The 24,508-nt window shown below is 45.7% G+C and overlaps 1 protein-coding gene across 3 annotated transcripts in view; it reads left to right on the top strand.

The window, feature by feature from the left end:
• The window catches only part of MOB3A (MOB kinase activator 3A), a 269,915-nt gene that overhangs the window by 113,203 nt on the left and 132,204 nt on the right, over positions 1-24,508 (top strand). For all 3 annotated transcript variants that reach the window (XM_069649508.1, XM_069649509.1, XM_069649510.1), the window contains one exon: positions 10,816-11,362. In XM_069649508.1, the coding sequence (XP_069505609.1) occupies positions 10,945-11,362 (418 nt within the window). In that variant the 5' untranslated portion in view covers positions 10,816-10,944. The remainder of the gene's footprint in view (positions 1-10,815; positions 11,363-24,508) is intronic.

Genomic DNA, 24,508 nt, shown 5'->3' with positions numbered 1-24,508 from the left:
GGACTGCCATCTTAACGAGCCCTTGGTGTTGCCAGTTTTCTTTCCGTCGCCGGCCGAGAGGACTTGGCATTCGCTGGATGAACAAAGACTTTTCGGAAGACATCACAGCTGTTTGTGATCTTTGGACCTGTGAACCAAGGGAAGGCTCTCTCGAAGGCTTACATTTCCAGATGGCTCTCTGGCTGCATCATGCACTGTCATCGGTTGGCCAACCGACCGTTGCCCGGCCGTTCGAGAGCCCATTCGACCAGAGCGATCGCTGCTACTACGGCGTTCTTGTCTAGTATGCCCCTGCTGGACATCTGCAGGGCTGCTACGTGGAGGTCGACGCACGCCTTCACGAGATTCTACTGCGTCGACCGGGATTCCAGGGAGGAGTCCAGAGCCGGCCAAGCAGTGCTGCGCAACCTGTTCGCCTGAAGGTGGGCCTGGTGAGGAGGTAAGAGCTGCTTAATGTTGAGTTTATGTAATGCTTAATGTTGAGCCTTTTGCCACCTCCCGTGGTTGTGTGTGTGTGTACTGCTATGTATTCTTTTCATGAGCATGTGAATCCATGCCAGACCCCATGCTGGAGAAGGAACAAGTTACTTACCTGTAACTGTTCTCCAGAATGGGTCTGGCATGGATTCACATGCAAACCCTCCCTCTGCGGCTCTTCACTTGGTCATACTGCCACTTTACGTGCTACCAAATCTGAAGATGGCTGCCAGAGGGGCTTGGGTAGAGGGCAGTCATTGGCTGGGGGCAGTATGACCCAGAGACCAGTGATTGGTTATTAGTAGAAAGACAGTTCAGAAACAAAACTGAAACTGATTTTTTTTTTTTCTTTACCAAGGTTTCCCAGCCTGACGGTGAATATTCATGAGCATGTGAATCCATGCCAGACCCATGCTGGAGAACAGTTACAAGTAAGTAACTTGTTGTTCCTTTATTTTTATTTTTGTACTAATGTATCCACCATGTCACTAGCTACACAGTCAATCCCTCTACTAGTACCATGTACATACATCAGAGTTTTCTGTGTGAGTCACTTGTGACAAATTACCTACTATAGACCAACACTCCTTGTGTCTGAAGTACCTGGGCCCAGAACACCGGTTGGACTGCTGCTTGTGTGTCAAAGCCTTCTGGGTTTGGAAACTCGGCAGACTCCTCCAATGCTGGGAGGATCTTTTCTCCTGGACACCACCTCCCCTCCTGCTGTTTTTTCAGTTTCAGAAAGTCCCCAAGATGGAAGCGAATTTCCTTCCTTTAGAGAACCCTGGTCGTCAGAATTCGTTCTGGGGGGGATGTCGCAGTCCAAGAGGGCCCTTTTTAGCAACTCAAAGGCTCCACTGCTAGAAGCTAAAAAATTTGGCAACCTCTAAACTTCTCCTAATGGGGGCAAAAGGGCAAAGTCGGACCCTGTTCTAGGCTCCCTGAATATGGGTCAAGTGTGACAAACTGTCTGAGAAAATGGCTCAGGAACTGTCTCCTCTGCAGTGAAATCTGAGGGGAGTCTCCCATGCTTCTCCGCTTGGAAGGCATCTCTTCACACCTACAGTGCATTGGTCAGCTGGGAAGTGAATATTAATTCAGCCACTGACCAAGCCTCCCTTCTCACCGCATGTGTGCTCCAGATTGATTCTGGCCATAGTGGCCTCTTTTAGCCGCATGCCAACTTTGCATCCTGTAGCCGGCCTACCCCAGATGTGGCAATACTATTCAGACAACAGAGTTTTCAATACACTACAGTCCCTTGTGCTGTCACTGGTCATGAGGGGCAGTTTTAAAGCTCTTATTAAGGAGATGCTCCTACTTCTCCTGTGGCTGTTGTGTTTCCCACCTCATTTTCAGCCCCAGTAGTAGTTTTGGCTCGAATTGTTACCTTTGCTACCTTTTATCTACGCTGCCATCTGCTTCTCCAGTTAAAAGCCCTGTGCCTCTTCTTCTGGGCCCTCATCCTGCTAACTTCTCCTCCAGTCCCTGGGGTTGGGTCGTTGTTTCTTGTAATTCTTTGAAATTCCTGCTCCGTAGTGTCCTGGTGTGCTTTCAACCGTGTGAGCTTATAGGGTCATGTGAGGGTTCTGTCCAAATGGCTGAAGTTTTAAAACTGTCTGGTCCCTTTCATCTCCAGTGGTTAATAGTCGGATGTCTTGACTTACCACACATGCACACCTCGTCAGTTGTGGCTGTGGCTACTCTGCTTCATTCCAGAGCTTGAAGTTGGCGAAAAGGTGAATCAGAATGCAGCCCTTCAGTCTAGCCAGGCTAATTCCACTTCATTGCTAGGAGTAGCTAACCAAAAGCTGTGGGAGGAACTTGCAGATTTCAAGAAGCATGTTCTTGCTAACAAGCATCATATTTTTGTAGCTGACCTGGCAGAGGCAAAGTGGAACACTTATCGACTTTTTGAATTGACAGCAGACGATCCAAACACATCTGACAAAGCCATTCTCATACGGGAGATATCCAGTGGCAGGCATACATGAGGGCAAATCATTGTAATCCTGGCTTTCATGGTATGATTCGTGACCTTCCCAGAAGTAACCAACCTTTTTACTCCTACGGATGAGGGGCTTTTTTAAAAACGATTACCCAAGCGGTCAAATCTTGTCAAGATTTGCCAAGCCTATGTAGAAGCTTTTCCGGAGGGGTTTGCGGCTCTGGCATCTATGTCCTTTGCAGGCTTTAAAGACTTGTAATACCAGTGCCACAAGAGACCGAAGAAGGTCGCTCCTTTGGTGTATGTGGTTACCTGCTGCCCTGCCTCTCAAGGCTCCCAAAGTTGCTGGAGAATCCCAGACTTGAACGATGAAGCTACCCTGTTAGGGGGGTGGGGAGAGGCGAACAGGGAGGGGGCGAGTTATCTCGCTCCACTTGAGCCTTGGAGTGCAATGCCATTTTACCCTTAACTCCTCTGTGGCCAGGTGGGCTTCCACTTTTGTCTCCCGCTTCCTACCCATCTTCATTCCACCCCACACCCTTTCCCCCTGCAGTTCTGATCTCTGGCTCTTCCTGGAAGTCAAGAACTTAATTCTCCTACGCCAGAGACTGTTCCAGCCTTCCAGAGGGCCTAGGATAATTTTCCAGACTCTTTACAGTGCCGAAATACCACCACGCTTGACTGTGCCCTGTCCTTTCAGCTTTCTTTTTTCAACTTTCTTCCCTTGGAGAACCTCATGATCATAACTGCACATTTCTAATCTGATCCTCCCGGGGGGGGGTTGGCTCTCTGCAGTGTATCTAAAGGTCTTTTTTCCATGTACCTCATTCTGAGCCCCACAGCTGCTTCCTAAGCTTTATGCTGGGAAGCAGATTGTTTAAATAAAAGTTTCTACTCTTTGACCTGAATGCAGCTCCTACAGTGATCATCATCATGATGTTGGCTGTAGCGACCAATCAATGATTTGAAGGGGGTCCACATTTACCTCGACCTGGATGGCTGACATCTACTTCCCACAATGACGCCAGTTCTTTCCTTATTCTTCGGTGGTCCTTTCTCATGTCGGCCTCTCATTGAAATTTGGAAAATCTGTTTTGGCAGCTTTTCAGGATCTGGCTGTTGGTCTCTTGTAGGATACAAAGGTTGTCATGGTAACTTCCACTGTGGAAAAAGTCCAAGACTTTGTAAAGACATGCAAGTTATTTTTAAACTACAATTTTGCCACAGCGCGGCATTTCCCGAGGCTGCTGTAGCTGATGGCCCCATGCATCCTCTCCGTGCCTCATGTGAGGTTGAAAGAGTCTTTGCATCCTCCGTCTGCTCCGATTCCAATGATACCTTCTTTTGGAGTAGATCCGAGTTGTTGTTCAAGGAACTTCTGCCCTCTGTCAGAATGACTACAGATTGGCCCATCTAGGAACGGTTACGATCTTGGACAATTTTCAGATCCACAACCTCTGGATCAGTCTGGAGGGTCAGCTGCACATAATTATTTTGGTGCTTTAGGCTCTATTCAATGAATTGTAGTCCTTTCTCCCCTTAATTGTTGGCCATTTGGTACAAGTCCTGGTTTACAACACCAGAGCTATGATCTATGTAACCATACTCGGTAGCATGAAGTCCCCTATGCTTTCCATGCTGGCAATGCAGTTCTGGGAATGGGCTATTTGTCGTCAGATCCATATTGGGGTTCTACATCTCCTTGGGAGGCAAATCAGGAGGCAGATGGAGGCAACGAATCATGAATGGGAAGCCACTTTTCCTGGTGGTGCAAGATCAGTTTGAAATGTGCGCACCCTGAGATCCTTGCATGTCTATTAGGTAACCTGCATCCCCAGCACACGGTCTATGGCCTGAGCCTGAAGGTTTTTTAAGCCTAATCCCTGCCAACCTCATACAAGGGTAACTGGTCTGGTTTGTGAGAAGTTGTATTTGGACATTTCCATAATTTAAACCAGAATAAGTTTATCATAATAACCATTCAATTGACAGTAGAAAAAGATTAATAAAATGTATTTTATTTTGGAATAGTCCAACACGTTTCGAGTTTTTCACTCTTCATCAGGGACAAGTAGTATTCATCATTCTACAAAACAAAACATTAAAGAAATAATCTTAGTTAAACCACTCTGTTGTACATCATTCAAACATGTGCTCTAATTCGATTTGCAAAACATCTGTTGCTCCTATAGATTACCCTCTAGATTTACATGATATTGAACACATTTTGAACCTCACATTGAAGCGACCATACCATTGCTTTTGCCATTGGCTTCCTGGTTTAAGGCTTTCATTGTCAGTCACGTAGTTCCTTGCATCAGTGATGTTTCAAATATAAAGATTTTGGTGGTAGTTCGATAAAATCTGCTACTGTTAATTAGAACGTTGCTGGATAACGATAGGTTGGTATGCATTCCTCTAGGATTTATCGCTGTTGTGCCTGTAGTGAAAAGAGGAACCCGCACCCCCCTGGGGCCAGCCCTTAGTGCAGTATCGCTCCTAATCACTTTCCCTCACAAGTAAGAAGCTATGCGAGCACAATGAACTCCGTCTGGAAGAAAACCACTCGCTCAGATTTTATGCTTGCATTTATTTACTACGGTGACTAATCAGAAATCAAGCAGCAGTTTTCAATAGTATGGGAATGAAAGTGCAAGCTGAATAATACAAATTATCAGTTATAGATGAATATGCACTTGATCTTACGCTCCTAGGAATCGTTGATGCCGATACGATAGAACCACACCCAGGACCCACGCCACTCAGTGTGCCCGGCACTCCTCAGGGACTGGCCTAGCCCCCCAAAAGCCTGCACTAGAACGGGGCTGTGATGCCAGGAGCCTCTGCCCTCTAGTGCTGGCTGGTCATCCAGGCGCTGTTTCTCTCCGTGCACGCTTCTCACAAACAGCTCAGGAAGGGTCCTCCCCTAACTGGCCCAGGTAAAGTTCTCTTATTAGGGGCTGCACGTCAATCACTGACGCACCAGCTCTTCGAGAATCTTCTAAGCTAAAACCTTGCATGCAGCAAAACATGTTTTTGACTGGAAAGTAACTGCCAGTGTTTGGCTCTGTGTACGTTGTTGTGGGAAGCGCCTTTCTACATTCCTGTGTTCAGTGCACCTGACTCGCAGAGCGCAGAAGAGAATAGCCGTGCCTGGCTCCTACAAGCTGCGCAGGGCTTCCTGCAAAACTAATGCTTATGTTTCGAAGGGCCTTCGTAGTTAACCCCTCACAAGCTGGCTCACTCAGATTGCGGGGCCTGGCTGGTTCAGCATTTTCCTCCACACTTCGAATAAGCTCTAAATACACGCAAGATAGCTCAGTAGGTTAATGCACGTGCAGGTTACTGCAAGTGCCTAAATGCTTTTCACGACAGTGCCAAGTGGCAAAAAATAAGAAAAATAAATTGAATCAAATGGTGGCTGTTCAACTCATAGTTGGATAGGGTAGTCGCATAAATTATCCCAAGTGGAGGGAAAGTAAAATGAGTGCTGACCTTGCTGTAAATCCTAAGGGTAAAAATGATGGACGACTTTGTATGATTTGTAAGATGAGGTGGGTTTCTATACTTGGTGTGATTCTATTCGTACCAAGTTGTGTGGAAGGATCTGAAGTTATTCATTAGCATATGTCAAATGAGTGCTAAGCGGATTTGTTTTATCAGAGGTCATGGGTGATCAAGAGGTAGAAATGTCTTACCGGCCAAATGACTAAAGGATCAGAATCTTTAAGGGGAGCTGTGAGTCGGGACAGTATTGTTCAGATGCGGGTCCTTAGCAAAACTCTGCATGCCATCAAATCAAGATGAGATCTAAAAATAATTATTCATATATGCAAATGAGTTGCGTGCTGGTTAAGCACCGCCCATTACTTATAGGAACCCACGTCCCCTGCACACTGTATGGCCTAGATGTCAAGGCTGAGAGACTCTTCCCCCGCACCTAGAATTCTCTGGAAATTTAAGATTTTAAATACCAAACCATACCAACACTGAACCTTAACAAACATCTAACACGGTGTGCTTTGTGTTCACTTATTTTGGTTACGAAACCTATAAACAGACATTTGTGCAGTAGTCGTGGTCTTACTTTTGCTATTTGAAGCCGTTTTTGTAAAACCCTCCAAGGGATTTACAACCACTGAACTTAATGGGAGCGGGGGATTGGGAAATAACTCGGACACAGGGACGCCATACCTCAAGGTAGGTAACCTGAACCAAGCTACAAGGCTTGACTCTCAGGTGTGGGTAGCAGCTGACACAAATGTGCAATTAGTCTACACACGTATTTACAGAAAATACACCAGATACTGAAAAAGATACTTGATGTTGCGCATATAGATTTCTAGGAGTTGAAATAAATAAATTATGTGCAGTATTAGTATAAGTAGTATTATAAAAAAGTAAATGTCAAGGACTCTCCTCGCCCCATTGCCTTTATGCGGGTCTCCGGTCACAGATATGCATGCAACATTTAAAAAAATGGGACGAGGGACAAAGGAACAGCACAACCTAAAAAGCAGGCAACATCTCCTAAGGGCCTATACGTTTAAGTACGGTGTTCCTGTTCTAAAAACACAGCCCACCCTTGTTATGTATGGTAGGGCCTAGACCGGGTGGTCAGTACCTAAATGCATAGGATAGGGAATCGTACAGTAAAAACAATTAATACACACAGCACAATGTGGCAAAACAAAATCAGGATGCACTTTAGTCGCACAAAATCTAAAAATGAGTAAGTCAATATAGTTATTTACTTGAACTAGAGCAAAGGACAGAACTTGGGGAAAATATGTATAATCATAGGTAATTCCTTACAGTCCAGGTCTTGGTCTAGAGATCCCTAAACATCTTGAGGGTCCAGGAAAAATATTCAGGGGTAGGGGATTGCCCCCCAAATTCTCTTTAGCAGAGTTCCAGGTCAAGCAAAGTTCCATAGGACCAAGTCAATGGGCCATCTGTTTGTTTGGAGCAAAGTAGGTTTACCCCACAGGTGCACATTTTGTAGCCAACCTCCAAGACCAGAGGAGGCCTCGATGAAGATATCCGGAGGTCAGTTTTAGAATCAGAAGTCCCAGGAAAATTTGGAGCAAAGCTCGAGTACCCTCTTTGTTAGTCAATGGGGGAAAAGGTTGAGACTCCTCTTCCACTGAGTCCCGACCTTGAGGGTGTCTTGAAAAACAGCCACCCCAGTACTCAGAGCAAAGTGCTTACATTGTCAGTTTTGGCTGAAGCGGATCCAGCATGGTGAACCAACCTGGGGAAGAATGGAATTCTTTCGTAGGTGTGGTTTAGAGGACCTGGTGCCTAGATGCTTTAACTTTGAGCCAACCAGTACCGCAAGGATGTCCCACAAAGCAGATTATATTGGTTGTTAGTGTTTCTGCATCTTTAGTTTGTGTCTCTGCTGCCTTGGTGTGTCTGAGAGGCACCTCTGGGGCTGGGTGCATTACAGGCGACCCAATACCACATACCTTGAGTAAGGCAAAAAGGGTTACATTGGTAGAGGAACTTCAGGAGGAGTCCCTCAGCTCATCAAAAAGAAATCGGTTATGCAAAAGAAAATAGAGTGGAATGGGGTCATCAGAAAGGTTAGAGTACCTAAAAAGTAGCCATCGAATACCCAGAATGGGACAAACACAAATGGTTCCTTAACTTTACACTCATGTGTGTGGTTTTGATACAGTGCTCCTTTATGTCCATCTTGCCAAGATTGGGTAGATCGGACTCATGCAGTACCTAGTTATCAGCCTTTACACATTCTGACAAACTTTCTTTCTCTCTAATCCTCTTGTACTAGATCACATGGAATGTCTTTGGAGGATATTTCCACCAGTTTAGGCCCTCAATGTGGCCCTTTTGCATTTGATCAGAAACCTCTTGAACCGATTGGCTCATTGAATGCCCCTCTTGTGTTCTGAAAAAAAATGCCCTTTCGGAGATGTTAAGTTAAAGTGCAGAGTAAGTGTGTGGCAGCCTGTTTTCAGCATCTGCAACTTATACAGTCTATCAAATATCAAAAGGACATGTTGGTGCTGCTCGCTTATCCATCATTCATCCCTCATGTACTGTACTGTCGGATTGCCATAATATCAACCAGATGATCTTGTTGCCGACATTCCTTTCTAGTCCCTCTTCGGATACAAAGCTCAGTTTGCACACACTGATTGTTGGCAGGGTGCTGACGTTTTGCCCTTTCTCCCCTGAAAGTCGCTTTTGGCTTTGCGGAGAGGGACTGCCAGATGGATAGTCTTATACTTTTCAGAGAGCTAGAAGTGTCCAAGTTCCCATTGGAGGTTCTAGAAAGGACCGCAACTTGGGCTTTGCTTTCTGCATTTTGTAAGCCTTTCTGTCTTTACACTAGGTCTCAGGCCAACACCTGTTTTTGGCAGGCTGTTCTGCAGAACCTCTTGGGTAGGATAAGCTTAGATCCTCCTTATCCTATAACTTCATAGCTTCCCTTGCCTGCTCAGCTCCCAAGTGTATGGAGTACAAAGAGGACAGGAGGTAGGAGTATGTTAATCATTACAGTGACTACTGTGTACCTAGTCCATACCTCCACTCAATCTCACCCCCTACCCCCCCACCCAAAATTGTATGCCCTTCCTCGCTAAGCTAGACATCAGTCGGGTACAGCGTAAGTGGGTGGAAAAGGGCTGGCAAGGCTTGCATCTGGAGGTATGTAGTCCTATGTGCTTGTGGCTGCATGCTACATTGAAACGGAGGAACTATTGCACACGCTTTTTTTTATTTATTTATTGTTATTTTTTTTCTGGAATATGTCGTCTCCAATCCTGTCCCAAGTGTATGGAGGAATGGGGTAGGAACTAATTAGGAGTTATGTAGTCCCTACAGTGTTTTTCTTAACCTTTCCTTCACACACTCAAGATCTGCCCTCACCTGGGACAGATTGCCTTCTATCTGTCCAACCACACCTCTTCTGCCTTCTACCTGTCCAATCACACCTTCTACTATTGTGCGGTCAATGGTAGCTTCCCCTGAGGATCAGTCCTTGGTCCCCTTTTCACACTAAATCTCTCTCAGCAAACCAATCTCCTCTTAGATCCGGGCTGGAGGAGAAAGAAAAAATGATTCGGGCATGGTTGGCAAAAACCATTGGTTCTATCAAGGGGTTCCCCACCTTCCGACCCCAACCCCAATATATACCATATATACCTTACCCCTACTTACCATCAACTGGTTTGTGGTAAGCGAATCTGGCAAAACATATTCTGCAAATGTTGCATTCGGCAAAAGTGATGCACATCGATTCCATCCAGTAGCATCTCAAACTCTCTCCACTCGTCTCTTTCACAACACAGGCCATCTTCCTGGGGAGGGGGTCGGCACTGTGTGAAACTTTTTGTCATTCACTTGCTAAAACAAAAAAAACGATTGGCTTGCCAATACTTGTATAATTTGGTGGGATGCCACAGATTGTTGGTGATGGTGCAGTGATATTGAACAGGATGAATAACTGGATTACGATCTCGTTAAAGTGTAGTTACTTTAGATAATGTTCAAATAAAATGTTTGCACTACTTTACCCACTTCTTTATGCTCAAAGCTTTATTTTGCATTGAGCTATAAGAAATGTGGCAGAGATTCCTGTGACTTGTTTATCAGGCTGGACTTTGGAGAAGCTCTGCAAGGTGGTGATAATGGAAAGTGATCAGAGAAGGTAAGCAATGTGGACAGGGACATGCACACTCTTCTGGTGAGGCTGGGTACTTTGCTTCAGTTCCAGTCCCATGTTGAGAGGTGGCTTGTTTTAGCATAAAAGGTTTATACGTGCCCCTATAGTGGCTTAATAAAAAAAAAAGGTATTCAGACCCAGCAGTCGCAAATTAATGTAGCAGCAGCAGGTCTGAGCTATGCATAGAATGTTCTATGTTTTGCCGACTGGATTTTTTCGATTTTGTTTTTATGAAATGTTTTCATCTAAATAAATAATTGAAATCTTCTTTTTTTAAAAAAATGTTTTGGTGGTTTCCTGCCCCCCCCCTTATCCCTTTCATCCCTCCTTTATTTTGCATTGAGTTTTTTTCCATGAATATTTTTCCTTCAACTCATTGGAAAAAGACCTGCCAGCAAAATGACTGTATACCGCATTGAAAGACATCTCTCAAGTCATTTCGCTCTCAACTTGCTTTCCTCAGGATTTCTGTAAAGTGGTCATCAGTCAGGCTATATTTTTCACACCAGTGCGTTGCTCTCACTGCTGATATATAATATGATCTGGAATAGTGTGTATTGTGAAGATTTCTTTTTTGTATGGCAACTACAACGCCCAAGTGTCTACAGATTATTTAAATCTGCACATCTTGTAAATTAAATGCTAAAATAATTTGTCATGATTTTTCATTTTTCCTTTTTTATTTTTTATTTTGCAGGCCTTTGAAAGCTGCAAGGCAATAGCCCACATGAAAAAGAGACTGTCTGCAAAATCAAGTTCAAGCTAGGGTCACTTTTAGTGTAGCAAATTTGTTTTGGGTGTTGTGAAAAAGTTATACAGTATAAACATGTCCAACCCCTTGAAGCAAGTTTTTAACAAGGATCGCACCTTTCGGCCGAAGCGGAAGTTTGAGCCTGGGACACAGCGATTTGAACTGCACAAAAAGGCACAGGCCTCCCTTAACGCAGGACTGGACCTGAAGCTGGCAGTCCAGCTGCCACATGGTGAGGACCAGAATGACTGGGTGGCTGTGCATGTGGTGGACTTCTTTAACCGCATCAACCTAATCTATGGCACAGTCAGTGACAACTGCACAGAGCAGTCCTGTCCGGTCATGTCCGGTGGACCCAAGTATGAGTACCGTTGGCAGGATGAGCACAAGTATCGTAAGCCCACAGCACTCTCTGCCCCCAAGTATATGAATCTATTGATGGACTGGATTGAGGTTCAGATCAACAATGAGGACATTTTCCCAACAAATATTGGTGAGTATAGAAAAATCTTGCTTATAGTTTAAGAATGGGGAGGTAGTTGGTGCAATCTGATTATTACGCTATTGCTAAGCATTAAGACTATTCCTTTTGTCATACTATTATCTGGGGCAGATAATGTTCTTTTCATGCACTACTTCCTTTAAAAGTACAGTTGCAGGATTGTGAGGTACTAGTTTGGAACACTTTTTTTTTTCATTGGTTTGTATGTCTTGTTGAAGGATTAAGAGCAAAATTCCGAACACAGTAGTAGAGTTTTTCAGGCGCTAGAGCAAACTGGATCCAGTGTCGTCACGCAGGCCAGTTTTGATAGACCCTGGCCTGTCTTTGATGCAGTGAGAAGACTAACTTTTGTGTTGGTTTGCCCCGCTAATGTGAGGGCCTCCTACCCAAATCCCTTGTCTGGTGGGTCTCCTGCCAGGTTACACTTTGTTTGTGCTTATAACTCTGCCCCTGTCCTTCAACCCCTCCACCCCCGACCACACCTCTCGGCATCGAAACCCTCTGTCCCACCATTCCCAACCTAACCCTTTCCCTCTTCTTACCCTTCCTTTACTGGCTCTGCTACTTTGTCTATCCGGAAGTGACCCACCCATTATTTCAGAGCAGGGCTTTCGAATGGATCATGTCCTCCGACATATTCCTCCACTTATCTCCTTCCAGCGTTGGCTGCTTTGGAAGGGCTCAGTGCATTGTCATCGACTTGATGTCCCTCGAAGACCTCCGTCCTCTCTCGAGGTTCATGTCATCAATAGTATAAATAGCACACAACTGCGCCTGTTACTTCAGTTCTGTTTTTCCGCTAAAGTTATAGCTTCGGTGTGGTTGTTTCTCTGAAACTTTGATGTTTAAAGTCTACTTCCTCTTCCCCCAAAGACCGGGTTTAAAAAAAAAATGTGTTGCCCAGGGAGTCAAAAAATGTCAATTACCGACCCTCATCGCATTTGTGGTGTCTTGGCACCGACCACAGGACGGCTAACTGTGGATCCTGTCAATCCATGACTGGGAAGGAGCTCAAGGAACAAAAGGGGAAGCTCGCTGTGGGTAGTCCTCTTCAGAAATCTTCTTCCAAGAGACGTTAATCGGCAAATCGAGGGGTGAGTCGCCCCTGAAAAAAATTCCTAAAAAAAGGTTCACATTCTCACCATTCCTCTTAGTCATTGAAGAAACAACGTTATAGGTCCTTGTCCTCCCACTCCTTGCCTGAATGAAGAATTAGCGGCCCAGGTAAGTCTGCTTCGAAAGCTGAATGGGGGAGGCCTTTAGGCTTCAAATGATAAATCTTGGAGAAGCGGCCCGACCCCCCCCCTTCGAAAGAAAAGCTAAAAAGGCACAACCCTGTTGCGCCTACCAAGCACGATAAAGAGACGGAAAAGACTAAAATTTGCGTGACCTCGAGCCCGGGTGAAAAGCCGCTGATACATCGAGAGCCCTTGGAGAGACCCAGTCCTCAACCCTCAAAGACTTTGAGTCATGGGGTGAGCCCGGCGAGGCCAGTGCTGTCGACGTCAAAGTCTTTTAAGCCTTTACCGAAAAAGGAATTTTTTCAAGTAACTTTCCTCTATATTCGAGGAACATGAATCCTCAGACCAGGAAACTCCACCTTTTGGCCTGGAGTACAGAACGCCCAATGTTCCTGATGCTTTCATCTCCAAGCAGAGTGCAAGTGGCTTGGACACTTCCCCTGAACTTGATTTTTGTTATGCCTGACCCCGTCTGAGCATGTATGCAGAGTCGTTTTGCAGACGGCTCATGAATAATGCATCTCAAGTACTGGGTTGGGGGCGACCAGCTCTAGCCTTTGAACAAGATGAACTGACAGACATTCTACATGAAGGTCTGCAAAAAGCACCCTGTTTTACCATTTCATTCAGCTCTCCAAAAGTGGGTCATGGCTAACTAGGAGTCCCCTAATACAAACCTGCCAGTCAGTAAAAATCTGACCAAGAAATACAGACCCTCAATCATTGATCCAGAATATCTTTCAAGGCACCCTACCCCAGAAATCCTTGTGGTACAGGTGGCAACTTCTGCATCAAAACAGGCAGCTTGCCCTACCATTTCCCCAGACAGGGATGATCAGCGTTTCAATGCTCTTGCTAAAAACGTTTCTTCAGCCAGTGTATGGCTTTAAAATGTATCAGTGCAACTTGCGCTCCAACAAAATTTACCCACACCTTGTGGGATTGCATTTCTATGGCAGCTGAGCATATCCCTGAAGGAGAGGTTCAAGAACACTGTGAAGAATGGAAAGGACGCTATGTGCGAGTCTCTCCAGTCCGGTTTGGACTCTGCCGATAGTGATAGCGGAGCAATGGCGGCGAGCAAAGTGATGCACAGGTTTGCTTGGTTGAAGTCTGGCTTTGCACCAGATGTGCAGTCCAGACTACTCCAAATGCCCTTTTATGGTACTCAATTGTTTGGCAGGAAGGCTGATAAGAGCCTTGAGATATTAGACCTCAAAAGCTACGGCCAAGTCCCTCCGTGTCGCTGTTGGACAACCTCAACCTTTGCACTCCATAGCACAGGCTTGGAGGATTAGGTCCTTTCACTGGTATTCCATATTTGGAAGAGCGAGAGGTGTGGCCAGTCGGAGGTTGGAGAACATTCCCTTGTGGTGGACGAGGAAAGAGGTGCCAAGTCTGCTCAAGCACAGCTGCTTTACACTCGGCCGCTGTTTCAGCTGCCACAAAACCACTCTTGGGCCTTAATCCGCAGGACTGCAGTGGGAGGCAGGCTCTCTCAGCATCTGGAAAAATGGCAGGGCATTACTTCCAATGCTTTGGCCCTGCAAACGGGAGCCCAGGGTTACTGCTTCCCCTTTTTAAAAAGGTCTCTGGATCATCCAACAGGGAGCGACTTGCGCAAAATTCCAGATCTGTTGTTCTTGCAGAAGAGTTTGTCTGCTACCTAAAGGTGCTATAGAGCCAGTACCTAGAGGAACCAGGGGTGAAGGGGGGGGTAATGATCTTATATTCTGAGCCCCCAAAAGGATGCCGGATTGAGACCCATTTTGGACTTAAGGTACTTTAACAAGTTCAAAATGGTTACCTTTTCTCAAATCCTTCAGGCCCTCTAGCTTCAAGATTGGATGGTGTCATTTGACTATCAGGATGCTTATTGCCATGGGTCTATTCATCACAAGCACAGGAATTACCTGAGGTTTGCCATTGGCGGTCCTCACTATCCAGTTTGGGTTCTGCCATTCGGGCTGACCTCCGCTCTGAGGGGTTTCACCAAGTAGATGATGGTGGTGGCGGCAGCGAGTCTCAGGAGAGGGGGGGGGGGGGATTAAAGTCTACCCCTACCTGAACGATTGGCTGATCAGGGCCCGTTCTCCCGACAAGTCCTGGAGCATTTCAGCATATAACCTGCCACTCTCTCCCCAGACTGTGCTTCTCCTTCAATTTCAAGAAGTTGTATTGCTCTCCCCAAAGTGCACGGAACAAACCTAAATCACCAATGCAATTACAGAGCAAATACTTTGAACGTAGACAGACGCAATAACTCACAGCCACGCACTCTTAGAAGATAATCAGCTCTTCTAAAGCTATTTATTCAAAGCTTAGAAGTACATAGAAATAACTCACAAAAATAATATGGACATAAATCACAAAAGAAGCAAAGAATTCAAAAGGAAATACATCACTGTGAGCGTAACAGGATTCCTCATCTCGCCCAGAAGCGGCTGGAAGACCCCGGGAACAGCCAGGCCGAGAGCACCACAGCTCACAGGAGGGCCGGACGTAAGCGTCCTTCTCCGGTTGAAGTCTCACCTGACCACCTCTGGGCTTCCGCATGTATACACACTCCACAAAGGGGAGTTAATTCTCGAACCTTCTGGGAATTGCACTTGCGCAGTTGAGGAGCAGCCGTCGGTTGCCAGCTGGGTCAATAGAGAGCTACCCCCAAGAAGCGCAGTGCCTCCCTTCTCTAAAAACATGCTCCTCGGAGAACAGTAGCAAACCATAACAAAGTTAGCTTTCCCAGCAGAAATGTCCTTGACAGCATACCAGGTTGGGAAAGCATGTTTTTCTCAGCACCTTGAATCTAACACTCAGCAAAATGTGTGCAGCTTTTCACTGAAGTAAATATCCATCATGGCTCCGAGCGCTCCCAGAATGCATTGTGCACCAGCGCCATTTTAGTTCAGGCATAACAATTCCACCCTTGGATATATCCATACCCCAGTGGCACAGGAACCGGTCTCTGAAACCTACGAAATGTTAAAACTAAATTGGGAATACATTGAATGCAACAACAACAAGCAATTATGTTAGATAATATAATAAAAATGCAAGCAAAAGCGTAACGTAGTGTACCCCCAATATCAGGTATCCATGAAAATAACCAATCCCACCAATTTCCAGTACGATTTTGAGACACTTATGAGATCCCTCGAATATGACTCAATAGATTGTGAATGGTCACTTAAATTGAAACACATACCTTCAAATGCGTTACACCCTAAATTATGTTTTAGCAATAGATAATCAACAGCAGCTCTGTGCTGCAAGTTGCTTTTCTAATAACTTGACTATCGAGGAGTAATTCATCTAATACCTGAGAAGTATGATTAAGGCTTTTGACTACTAAACATGCTAATTTCATCAAAGATTTGTAACCTCCAGCAGCTAAACCCCCAACTCCCACTAATGAAAGGGTTAATGCTAGAACCTCAGCTTCTGATAACAAGTGTACATGTGAATCACAGTCAGGAGATGGACCTACAGATTCGAAAGTTGACCTTTTACCTCGAGTTATCGCTGGGTGTAAAGGAATCATTAGTCCTAATCGAGTTAAAGCACATGGACCTCCAGAAATGTTAGCTGGACTATAAGTATATGTGATGTTACCACATGAAAAGAGCCATCCTGTTGGAAGTTTCACATGATTCAAATGACTGGCAGTTATCACTGTATGATTACAAGACATGGTGTTATTTACACTGGTGCATTTGCGTGGCACTCGTGAACATAGTTGTCTCTCAAACATTGTTCGATTGTGCTGATTGGTCAACTCTATTTGGCGGCATTTGCCAATTTCTTGTGCATTGCATGTCATAATGTAACATACATCTCCTTGGGTTATATTATAAGTAATAACACGTGTCAAATGTCTCCATTTACGGTCAGTCTCTTGGCAGAACCTACAGTATTCGTAGACTGAAAAAGATTTCCTAATATCCGAGTCTTGAACTAAAGAATCATTGTGTGTGACGCCGAAGATGTGCTTTAAAACCGGAACAGGCGTCGGCACCGCTACTAAACACGTAGTCAATAAAGCTTCAGCATTGGGCACATCAGTAAGACAAAAGTGTGATATGTTCAGTACTTGCTGTGCCAGATACATCCACATATTCTCTGCTTGAGTGATCATAGGAGAACGTTTTCGCCTTCCTCCAAACGCATCTTGCGCGACTGGCATCAAGGTTGTTTTCACTTGCTCCTGATGTTTTTGCCGCATTTCACGAATCCATGTCTTCAGTCTGCTGGCTTTTCGGCACTGGCATAGGGCTGCTTGGGGACAACATTATTCATCACTATCAGTATCCCCTTGATCACTGGCACAGATGTGACATTTTTCGTTGGTAGCAGCAGACTGTTTAACTCTCCCAAATGGAGTCCATTTAGTGCCACAATTACAGCAACCAGACACAGGATCTACAAGGCAAACCCAGAAAAGAGATATCAGTGTTGCACTTCACACTCTCAGGTAACATTTGTCTGCGGGTACATATTGCCATTTCTTTCTACCAGGCTCCATAACTAAAACTACTTGATCTTTGCCTGATACAATAACATCTGCGGGCACTGGTGGGCCACTAGGCTTTTCCACCCACACCTTTGCACCCGGTACCATACTGTCTGAAGAGCCAAAACCGCGGTCCCCACGGGTAGTTAATACTGTAGGAGGCTCCCCCTTCTTAATCATGGACAACTTAATTGGAATGACTATCAATTGGGCCAATCGAAAACCCTTGTGGATTGATTGCAATTGATCCCCACTATTCATTAGGACGACTTTAATCTCGCCTTGGTAATCGGCATCAATTACCCCTCCCAACACTTGAACTCCCTTCAATGCTAGGCCAGATCTAGGGGCAATCCATCCCATATGCTCAGGGGGAATCTGTACTCCAATCCCTGTTTCAATTACAACTATTCCTCTTGGGTCTAATCTGATTTCTTCATGGGAAGGCAAGTCTACCCCTGCTGACTCTGGAGTTGCTCGATAGGGAGCTAAAGAACCTGGAGTAATTTCCCAGTACAATGGTGTTTCTCTAACTGAATTGGGTTGAACCTGTAAAGTAGGAGTCATTAATCGCATCAAAGGAGTTTCATGTTCATACACAGGCCTATTGTTTAATACTTGCACCGCTTCAAACACACGATCACTCCAGCCTGCCAAACTGCCGTCTCCAGATTTGCGCAACTGTTCTTTCAATAACCCATTCATTCGTTCAATTAACCCTGAAGCAGCTGGGTAATATGGAACGTGATACAACCACTCAATGCTCTTTTCCTGGCAAAACTCCTGGATTAATTTGCCTTTGAAATGTGACCCATTGTCACTTTGAATCTGCAAAGGCACTCCATAACGTAGTATGATCTGATCTAACAACCTGATGGTGTTCAGTTGGGTTGCACGTTTGCACGGCAAAACCATCACATATCCTGAGTATGTATCCACAATAGTGCATGCATACTGACAACCTCTACTAATTGGCATGGGACTGATATAATCAATCTGGTAATTTTCCTCTTCTCAATGTGCGTCGAACAATTTGAGGGATAGGTCTATGCAATTGGTGTTGGCACACGAGACACTGCAAAATGATCGTTTTCACTACTTCTTCTAAAGGAAGTCTGATTCCTCGAGCTTGTGCCCACCTGATAGCCTTTTCTCCAAGGTGCCCACATTTCTGATGGGCCCATTTGGCCAAACCCTCCAAATCGTCTTTCTGAGCCTCTGCATCCACAGATGAAACCTTGGTGTGCTCGTCTGCAACAGAATTAAACCAACATTCTAATGAGTCTGTGGCACAATGCGCGTCCACATGATATACAGTGACTTCACTTTGTAATAACATTTCCGCAATATCTTGCCACAGTTCTTTTCCCCACAACTCTTTTATGTATCTTCCACCCATTCTTTTGCCAAGTTGGCAACCACACTGCCAATCCATTCGCCACTGACCATGAATCTGTGTACACATAACATTGACCAGGGGTCTCTTGTTTCAATGCTTGGTAAACTGCGTAAAGTTCTGCAAACTGACTGCTCTTCCCTTTCCCTGTCGTTGTCAACATCTTTTTTGTTTTGGGATTGTACGACACTGCTTTCCAGTACCGCTCAGTTCCCACATATCGAGCTGAACCATCCGTGAACCAAGCATGCTCTATTTGCTCCACGGTCAAATCGCTGTAAGGTACTCCCCATTTCACGGGAGACTCACGTTTTTCAGGCACTTCCGGTGGTATGTAATCTGAGGGCGGTATGTTGGCTACTTGCTCATGTAGTTTTGCCACTCCACCCTTTCCTGATTTGGCTCTGTCTTGAATGTACCATTTCCACCTAATTATGCTGGCTTCTTGAGCATGTCCTATTCTATGCGTTTTAGGAGAGCTCAGTACCCATTGCATGATTGGTATTTCTGGTCTCATGAATACATCATGGCCCACCGTCATCTGCTCTGTATCAACAAGAGCCCAATAACACGCCAGCAATTGCTTCTCAAACGGAGTGTATGAGTTACCAGCGTCGGGCAACTTACGACTCCAAAACCCTAATGGCACACGTTTCCTGTCTTGTTTCTGCCACACACTCCAGTTAGCATAATTGTCTTGTACAGACCCATTTAATTCCACTTCTCCTTCAAGGGCCATAAATCAAGCACCTGCTGCACGGTGTCTTTCGCCTTCTCAAAGGCTTTCAGCTGCTCCTCCCCCCACTGAAACTCTTATTTCTTTCGTGTCACCTTGTAGAGGGGGGCCAATATCTGCCCTAAATGAGGAATATGCTGTCTCCAAAACCCAAACAGTCCTATAAACCGCTGAGCTTGCTTTTTGTTCATTGGAGTGGTGAATTCAAGTATTTTCTGTCTGGGTTTTTGGCACCATTTCTCTGCACATGATGCCACTGAATCCCTAGGAATATCACTGTTTCGGCTGGACCTTGAATTTTACTCTGATTAATCTCCCACCTTTCCTTCTTCAATCCTTCTATAATGACATCTAACTGACTTTGCACACTGTGCTCATCCTTGCCTTGGATCAAAATATCATCAATGTAATGAGAGATTTGTATGTCAGGTTTACACAGTATCTTGTCTGAGTGCTCTGCCACCAGCCGGTGACAGATAGTCGGGCTGTGTATGTACCCCATAGGTAGCCTCGTGAAAGTTTACTGACGTCCACTCCACGAAAATGCAAATTGTTCTTGACACTCTTCAGCAATTGGCATGGAGAAAAATGCATTAGCTAAATCGATTACTGCATACCAAGTACCCTCAAACTTCTGGACATTTTCAATCAAGGTAATGGCATCTGGGACTGCGGGCACTAAGGGAGGAGTATGTTTATTCAACTCCCTGTAATCCACCGTCATCCTCCATGACCATCTCCCTTTTTGATAGGCCAGAGAGGATTGTTCCATGAGGTGGTAATATGGCGTAATACACCCGCCTCCACGTACTCTTTGATGGTGTCTGAAATTTCCTTGTGCCCCCCAGGAATGCGTTATTGTTTCATTGCTACCCGCTTGGTTGCCACTGGCACTTGCACTGGGGACATCTTCAATTTGCCTACGGTAATGGGTGTACAGATTAATGCACTCACCCCAAACTGGTACGTTTTACTGCCAAGTCCCAAGGTTGACCCTTCCAAAATGTCAAAGCCAATTATATATTCAGGTATCGGGACAATCAACACTTGGTATTTCTGCCTATTCAAATTGCCTATTTCCATCTCCACTTTCGTTTGCACTGCGGGGGTCTCCTTTCCCCCTAGACCTGTAATAGTAAACTGTTTAACTTTAAATCGTGTTGGATTACCATGAATCAAAGAGTCCTCTGCCCCGGTGTCTATCAATGCTTGCACCCCTTGTGTATTTCCTGGCCCCCAAAAACATGAGGCTGCCTATCCACTTTTATGCGGGCAGACACTGCCGGAGCTTGGCCGAAGCCCTAGTCAAACTTCGAATGAGTGTGACTTAACTCCGCCTCTAGCATCGCACTCGCCTCTAGCATCGCACTCACCACCTTTCTCAAATCAGCGTATGTTGGCTGGTACGGAGAGGGTGTCCCCATAGACCCTTCATCTGGTTCTTCCACATGGGGAGCAGAAGGTGAGGTGTCCCCCTGTGGCGTGGTGACTACTTGTTTCTTAACCTGTTTATAGCGCTCTTTGGCTGCAAGTCCTCGTTTTTTGTATAATTCATACATTACTCTGGTTTCAATGCCATTAATTTCTTCGTGTGGCACCCCATCTTTTAACAAAGCCAAAACCATGTCTTTTCGGGACACTCGGGAGTCTCTACTATCTTGCCGCCTGCCTTCGGTTCTTCTCTCACTACGCGCCTCTCTCTGCCGTGGCTTATCGCTCTTATCCCACTCCCCCAAATCTGCAAGTTGCCGAATGGCATCTGCAACCTCATCAGTAGCCTTGCCCGTCATACCTACGAGCAAAGTCATAATGACACTTTTGTATGCGGGTGGCGCAGTTCTAATCATGTTTCGAGTTGAAACTGACAGCGGCGCGGCTCCCATGTGATCAGGAGACTATATGTGAATAGCCTCTTTCATAGCATGATCTCTGACTTTTTGAATTGCTTCTCTCAACGTATACCACTTTGTTTCTTCACTAGGCCAATCTGTGGTAATAGGGTATTTACGGTTACATGCTTGGGCTACCAGGTGAAACAAAGACACCTGCGTATCTTGACCATTTGCATCAGGGGGCGGTCCTGCTCTTAAGACCTCCTGTACATTGGTGTCAATTGACAGGGGTAAAAAAAACACTGAATCTGTAGAATCTACCAACAACCCTACAGCACCCCCATCTAGTAATCTCACCATCCATGTCAATAAAGCTCCCCTGATTTTTGCCTGAAACGGGTAATAATTTCCCAAACCTCCTGTTGTGTGTAATCCTCCAGCGTGGTTCAATCCACCATTCCGCCAGCAGGATTCTGCGGGTGGGGTCCGGCTCGCCGTCTTCTAACGGGCTTAGCCGCCACTGTTTTCTGTTTCACTTCCGTTTTGGGGTCAGACTCCTCTGCGGAACTACTTTCTAAACTGGTCGAATCAAAAATATCACCATCCCACTTATCCGGATCCCAGTCTACACCAGCGGTAGCGATTACAGTTGCCACCTTTCTTTTGTTGACCCCTCCCCGTCTTTTCCTATACTTATACCGGGCTACTCTGACTACTGCCTTCTCGGCCACCGCCTTATATGTGTCGGCCTTATCTTTTTAAACAGTTTAATTTGAATCTGCTGCATTAACGCAGTCTGCCGTTCTGCAGCCAGCTCTCTAATCGCAAAACCTCATTTTTCATTTCCACCTTAGTTTGATGCATTTTCCTATAAGCATGCAAAAGAACCCAACCTCGTCTACCTAATGCCGCATGTTCTTTGCCACGTTCTACTGGAACTTGTTGCAAGCATGCCATTACATCAGACTGATCGGCATCTCCCAATCCTTGATCCCATGTTTCACTTAGACCTGCACCACATGCCCACGCCTGCGCCAACTTATCACATGAACTCTTAGTCCATCCTGGAATAACAACATCAGAACAGTCACCACCAGCGGTAACGCTCTTCTTCCTGAACAAGCTACTCATTATCGCAAACAAAACCTCATTGAATCTATATATTTTCCTCTCCACACAACAATCACTCCCACAGACACTCGCACACTGGCAAAAAGGGAAAAAAACTTCACTATTCAAAAACTTCACTTACAAGACAACCAAATCCTATCTACGTTTCAACAGATTCTTGAATACGCAGAACCACTCATCCCAAGTATCCTGTTTGTGACGCAAAATTGTATTGCTCTCCCCAAGTGCACGGAACAAACCTAAATCACCAATGCAATTACAGAGCAAATACTTTGAACGTAGACGGACGCAATAACTCACAGCCACGCACTCTTAGAAAATAATCAGCTCTTATACGGCTATTTATTCAAAGCTTAGAAGTACATAGAAATAACTCACAAAAATAATATGGACATAAATCACAAAAGAAGCAAAGAATTCAAAAGGAAATAGATCACCGTGAGCGTAACGGGATTCCTCATCTCGCCCAGAAGCGGCTGGAAGACCCTGGGAACAGCCAGGCCGAGAGCACCACAGCTCACAGGAGGGCCGGACGTAAGCGTCCTTCTCCGGCTGAAGTCTCACCTGACCACCTCTGGGCTTTCGCATATATACACACACTCCACAAAGGGGAGTTAATTCTTGAACCTTCTGGAAATTGCACTTGCGCAGTTGAGGAGCAGCCGTCGGTTGCCAGCTGGGTCAATCGAGAGCTACCCCCAAGAAGCGCAGTGCCTCCCTTCTCTAAAAACATGCTCCACGGAGAACAGTAGCAAACCATAACAAAGTTAGCTTTCCCAGCAGAAATGTCCTTGACAGCATACCAGGTTTGGAAAGCATGTTTTTCTCAGCACCGTTAATCTAACACTCAGCAAAATGTGTGCAGCTTTTCACTGCGGCATGAAGTAAATATCCATCATGGCTGCGAGCGCACCCAGAATGCATTGCGCACCAGGGCCATTTTAGTTCAAGCATAACAGAAGTTCCACATACCTTCCTAAAAGCTCCAGTTCATCAGAGCTGTCCTGGATGCATCCTTGGGCGGGGTTGGGGGTGGCTGGGGGGGCCTTTGGGGGCAGAGAGGGAGAAGAAGCCTTGCAACCTGTGGTGAGGGGAAATCACATTCAGCTGATGGTCATCAAATTCCACAATGCCCAGCGTCTTCCAGCTTTTGATTTCCTAAGGTTGCTCAGCATCCTGGCATCCAGCATTTTTGTGCTGCCAGAGGCTCATCTCAGCATGAGATCCCTCCGGTCCCTGTGGTCCATGTTTTCACGCAAGATGTCAGATCTTCAGGTTCCAAGCAGGGTTGGACAGGATCCTCTGTGGTGGGCCTGTGGGGACACTATTCTGAAGGGAGAACCTTTTTGGCAACCATGGCCGCAGACAACAGTGAAGGACGCCTCCCTCACAGGGTGGGAAGCCTATGCCAACGATCTGACGGTCAGCAAATGTTGGTCTCCATAGGAGTCCAAACTACACATTAGCCTTTTGGAGCTGAGGCTAATCTGACTAGCACTGAAGGCTTTTCTGCCCTCTGTTCGCGGAAAGAACGTTCTTATAATTACAGACAACACAGTGGCCATGTACTACCTCAACAAGAGAGGTGCTGTAGGGTCACTACCACTGCATAGACCATGCAGCTCGGGTTTTGGGCAATTCAAGATGGAATCGCCCCATTGGCAAGTCACCTAGCCAGAGAGAACACGACTGTGGACGCTCTGAGCCGGCAGAGCACGATCTCAGAAGAGTGGGAACTAGCTCAGGAAGTACAGCAAGAGATCTTCGCCCTTTGGTTTTAGGTCTGTTTGCGTCCAGTGTCAACCTGAAGTGATAGATGTTCTGCTCCAGGGAATTTCCACAGAGGAGTTCTAGGGAACGCGTTCATAGTGGCCTAGGAGTTTCCTCTCCTGTGTGCTTTTCCTCCGCTCCTCGTCATTCCTCACGTGATCAGGAAGTTGAGAAAGTTCAGGAAAGCCATGATCCTAATTGCTCCGGATTGGGCCAGGAGGACGTGTTACCCGGACCTTTTGGACATATGTACCCTCCAATTCATCTTCCACAAAGAGAGGACCTTCTCTCTCAAGAGGGTTGAGGGTCTCCATCCAGAGGTCAAGACTCTCAACCTTCAGGCATGGTTTCTGAGAGGTTGAGATATAAGGATTGGGACCTCCTGGAAGGCATAATGGAGATTGTGCTTTTGGCCAGAAGGCCATCAACAAAATCTCTATCGCTACCGTTGGAACAGGTTCTGCAGCTGGTGCAGAGAGAAAAATGAGGATCCTTTTCTATGCAACGCACCTATAGTGTTA

This window comes from Ambystoma mexicanum, chromosome 1p (genome assembly GCF_040938575.1).
Source record: "Ambystoma mexicanum isolate Mex_15411 chromosome 1p, UKY_AmexF1_1, whole genome shotgun sequence".
Lineage (NCBI taxonomy): Eukaryota > Metazoa > Chordata > Amphibia > Caudata > Ambystomatidae > Ambystoma > Ambystoma mexicanum.
The sequence above is the reverse complement of the archived record's forward strand: the minus strand, read 5'-3'. Positions and strand labels throughout refer to the sequence as shown.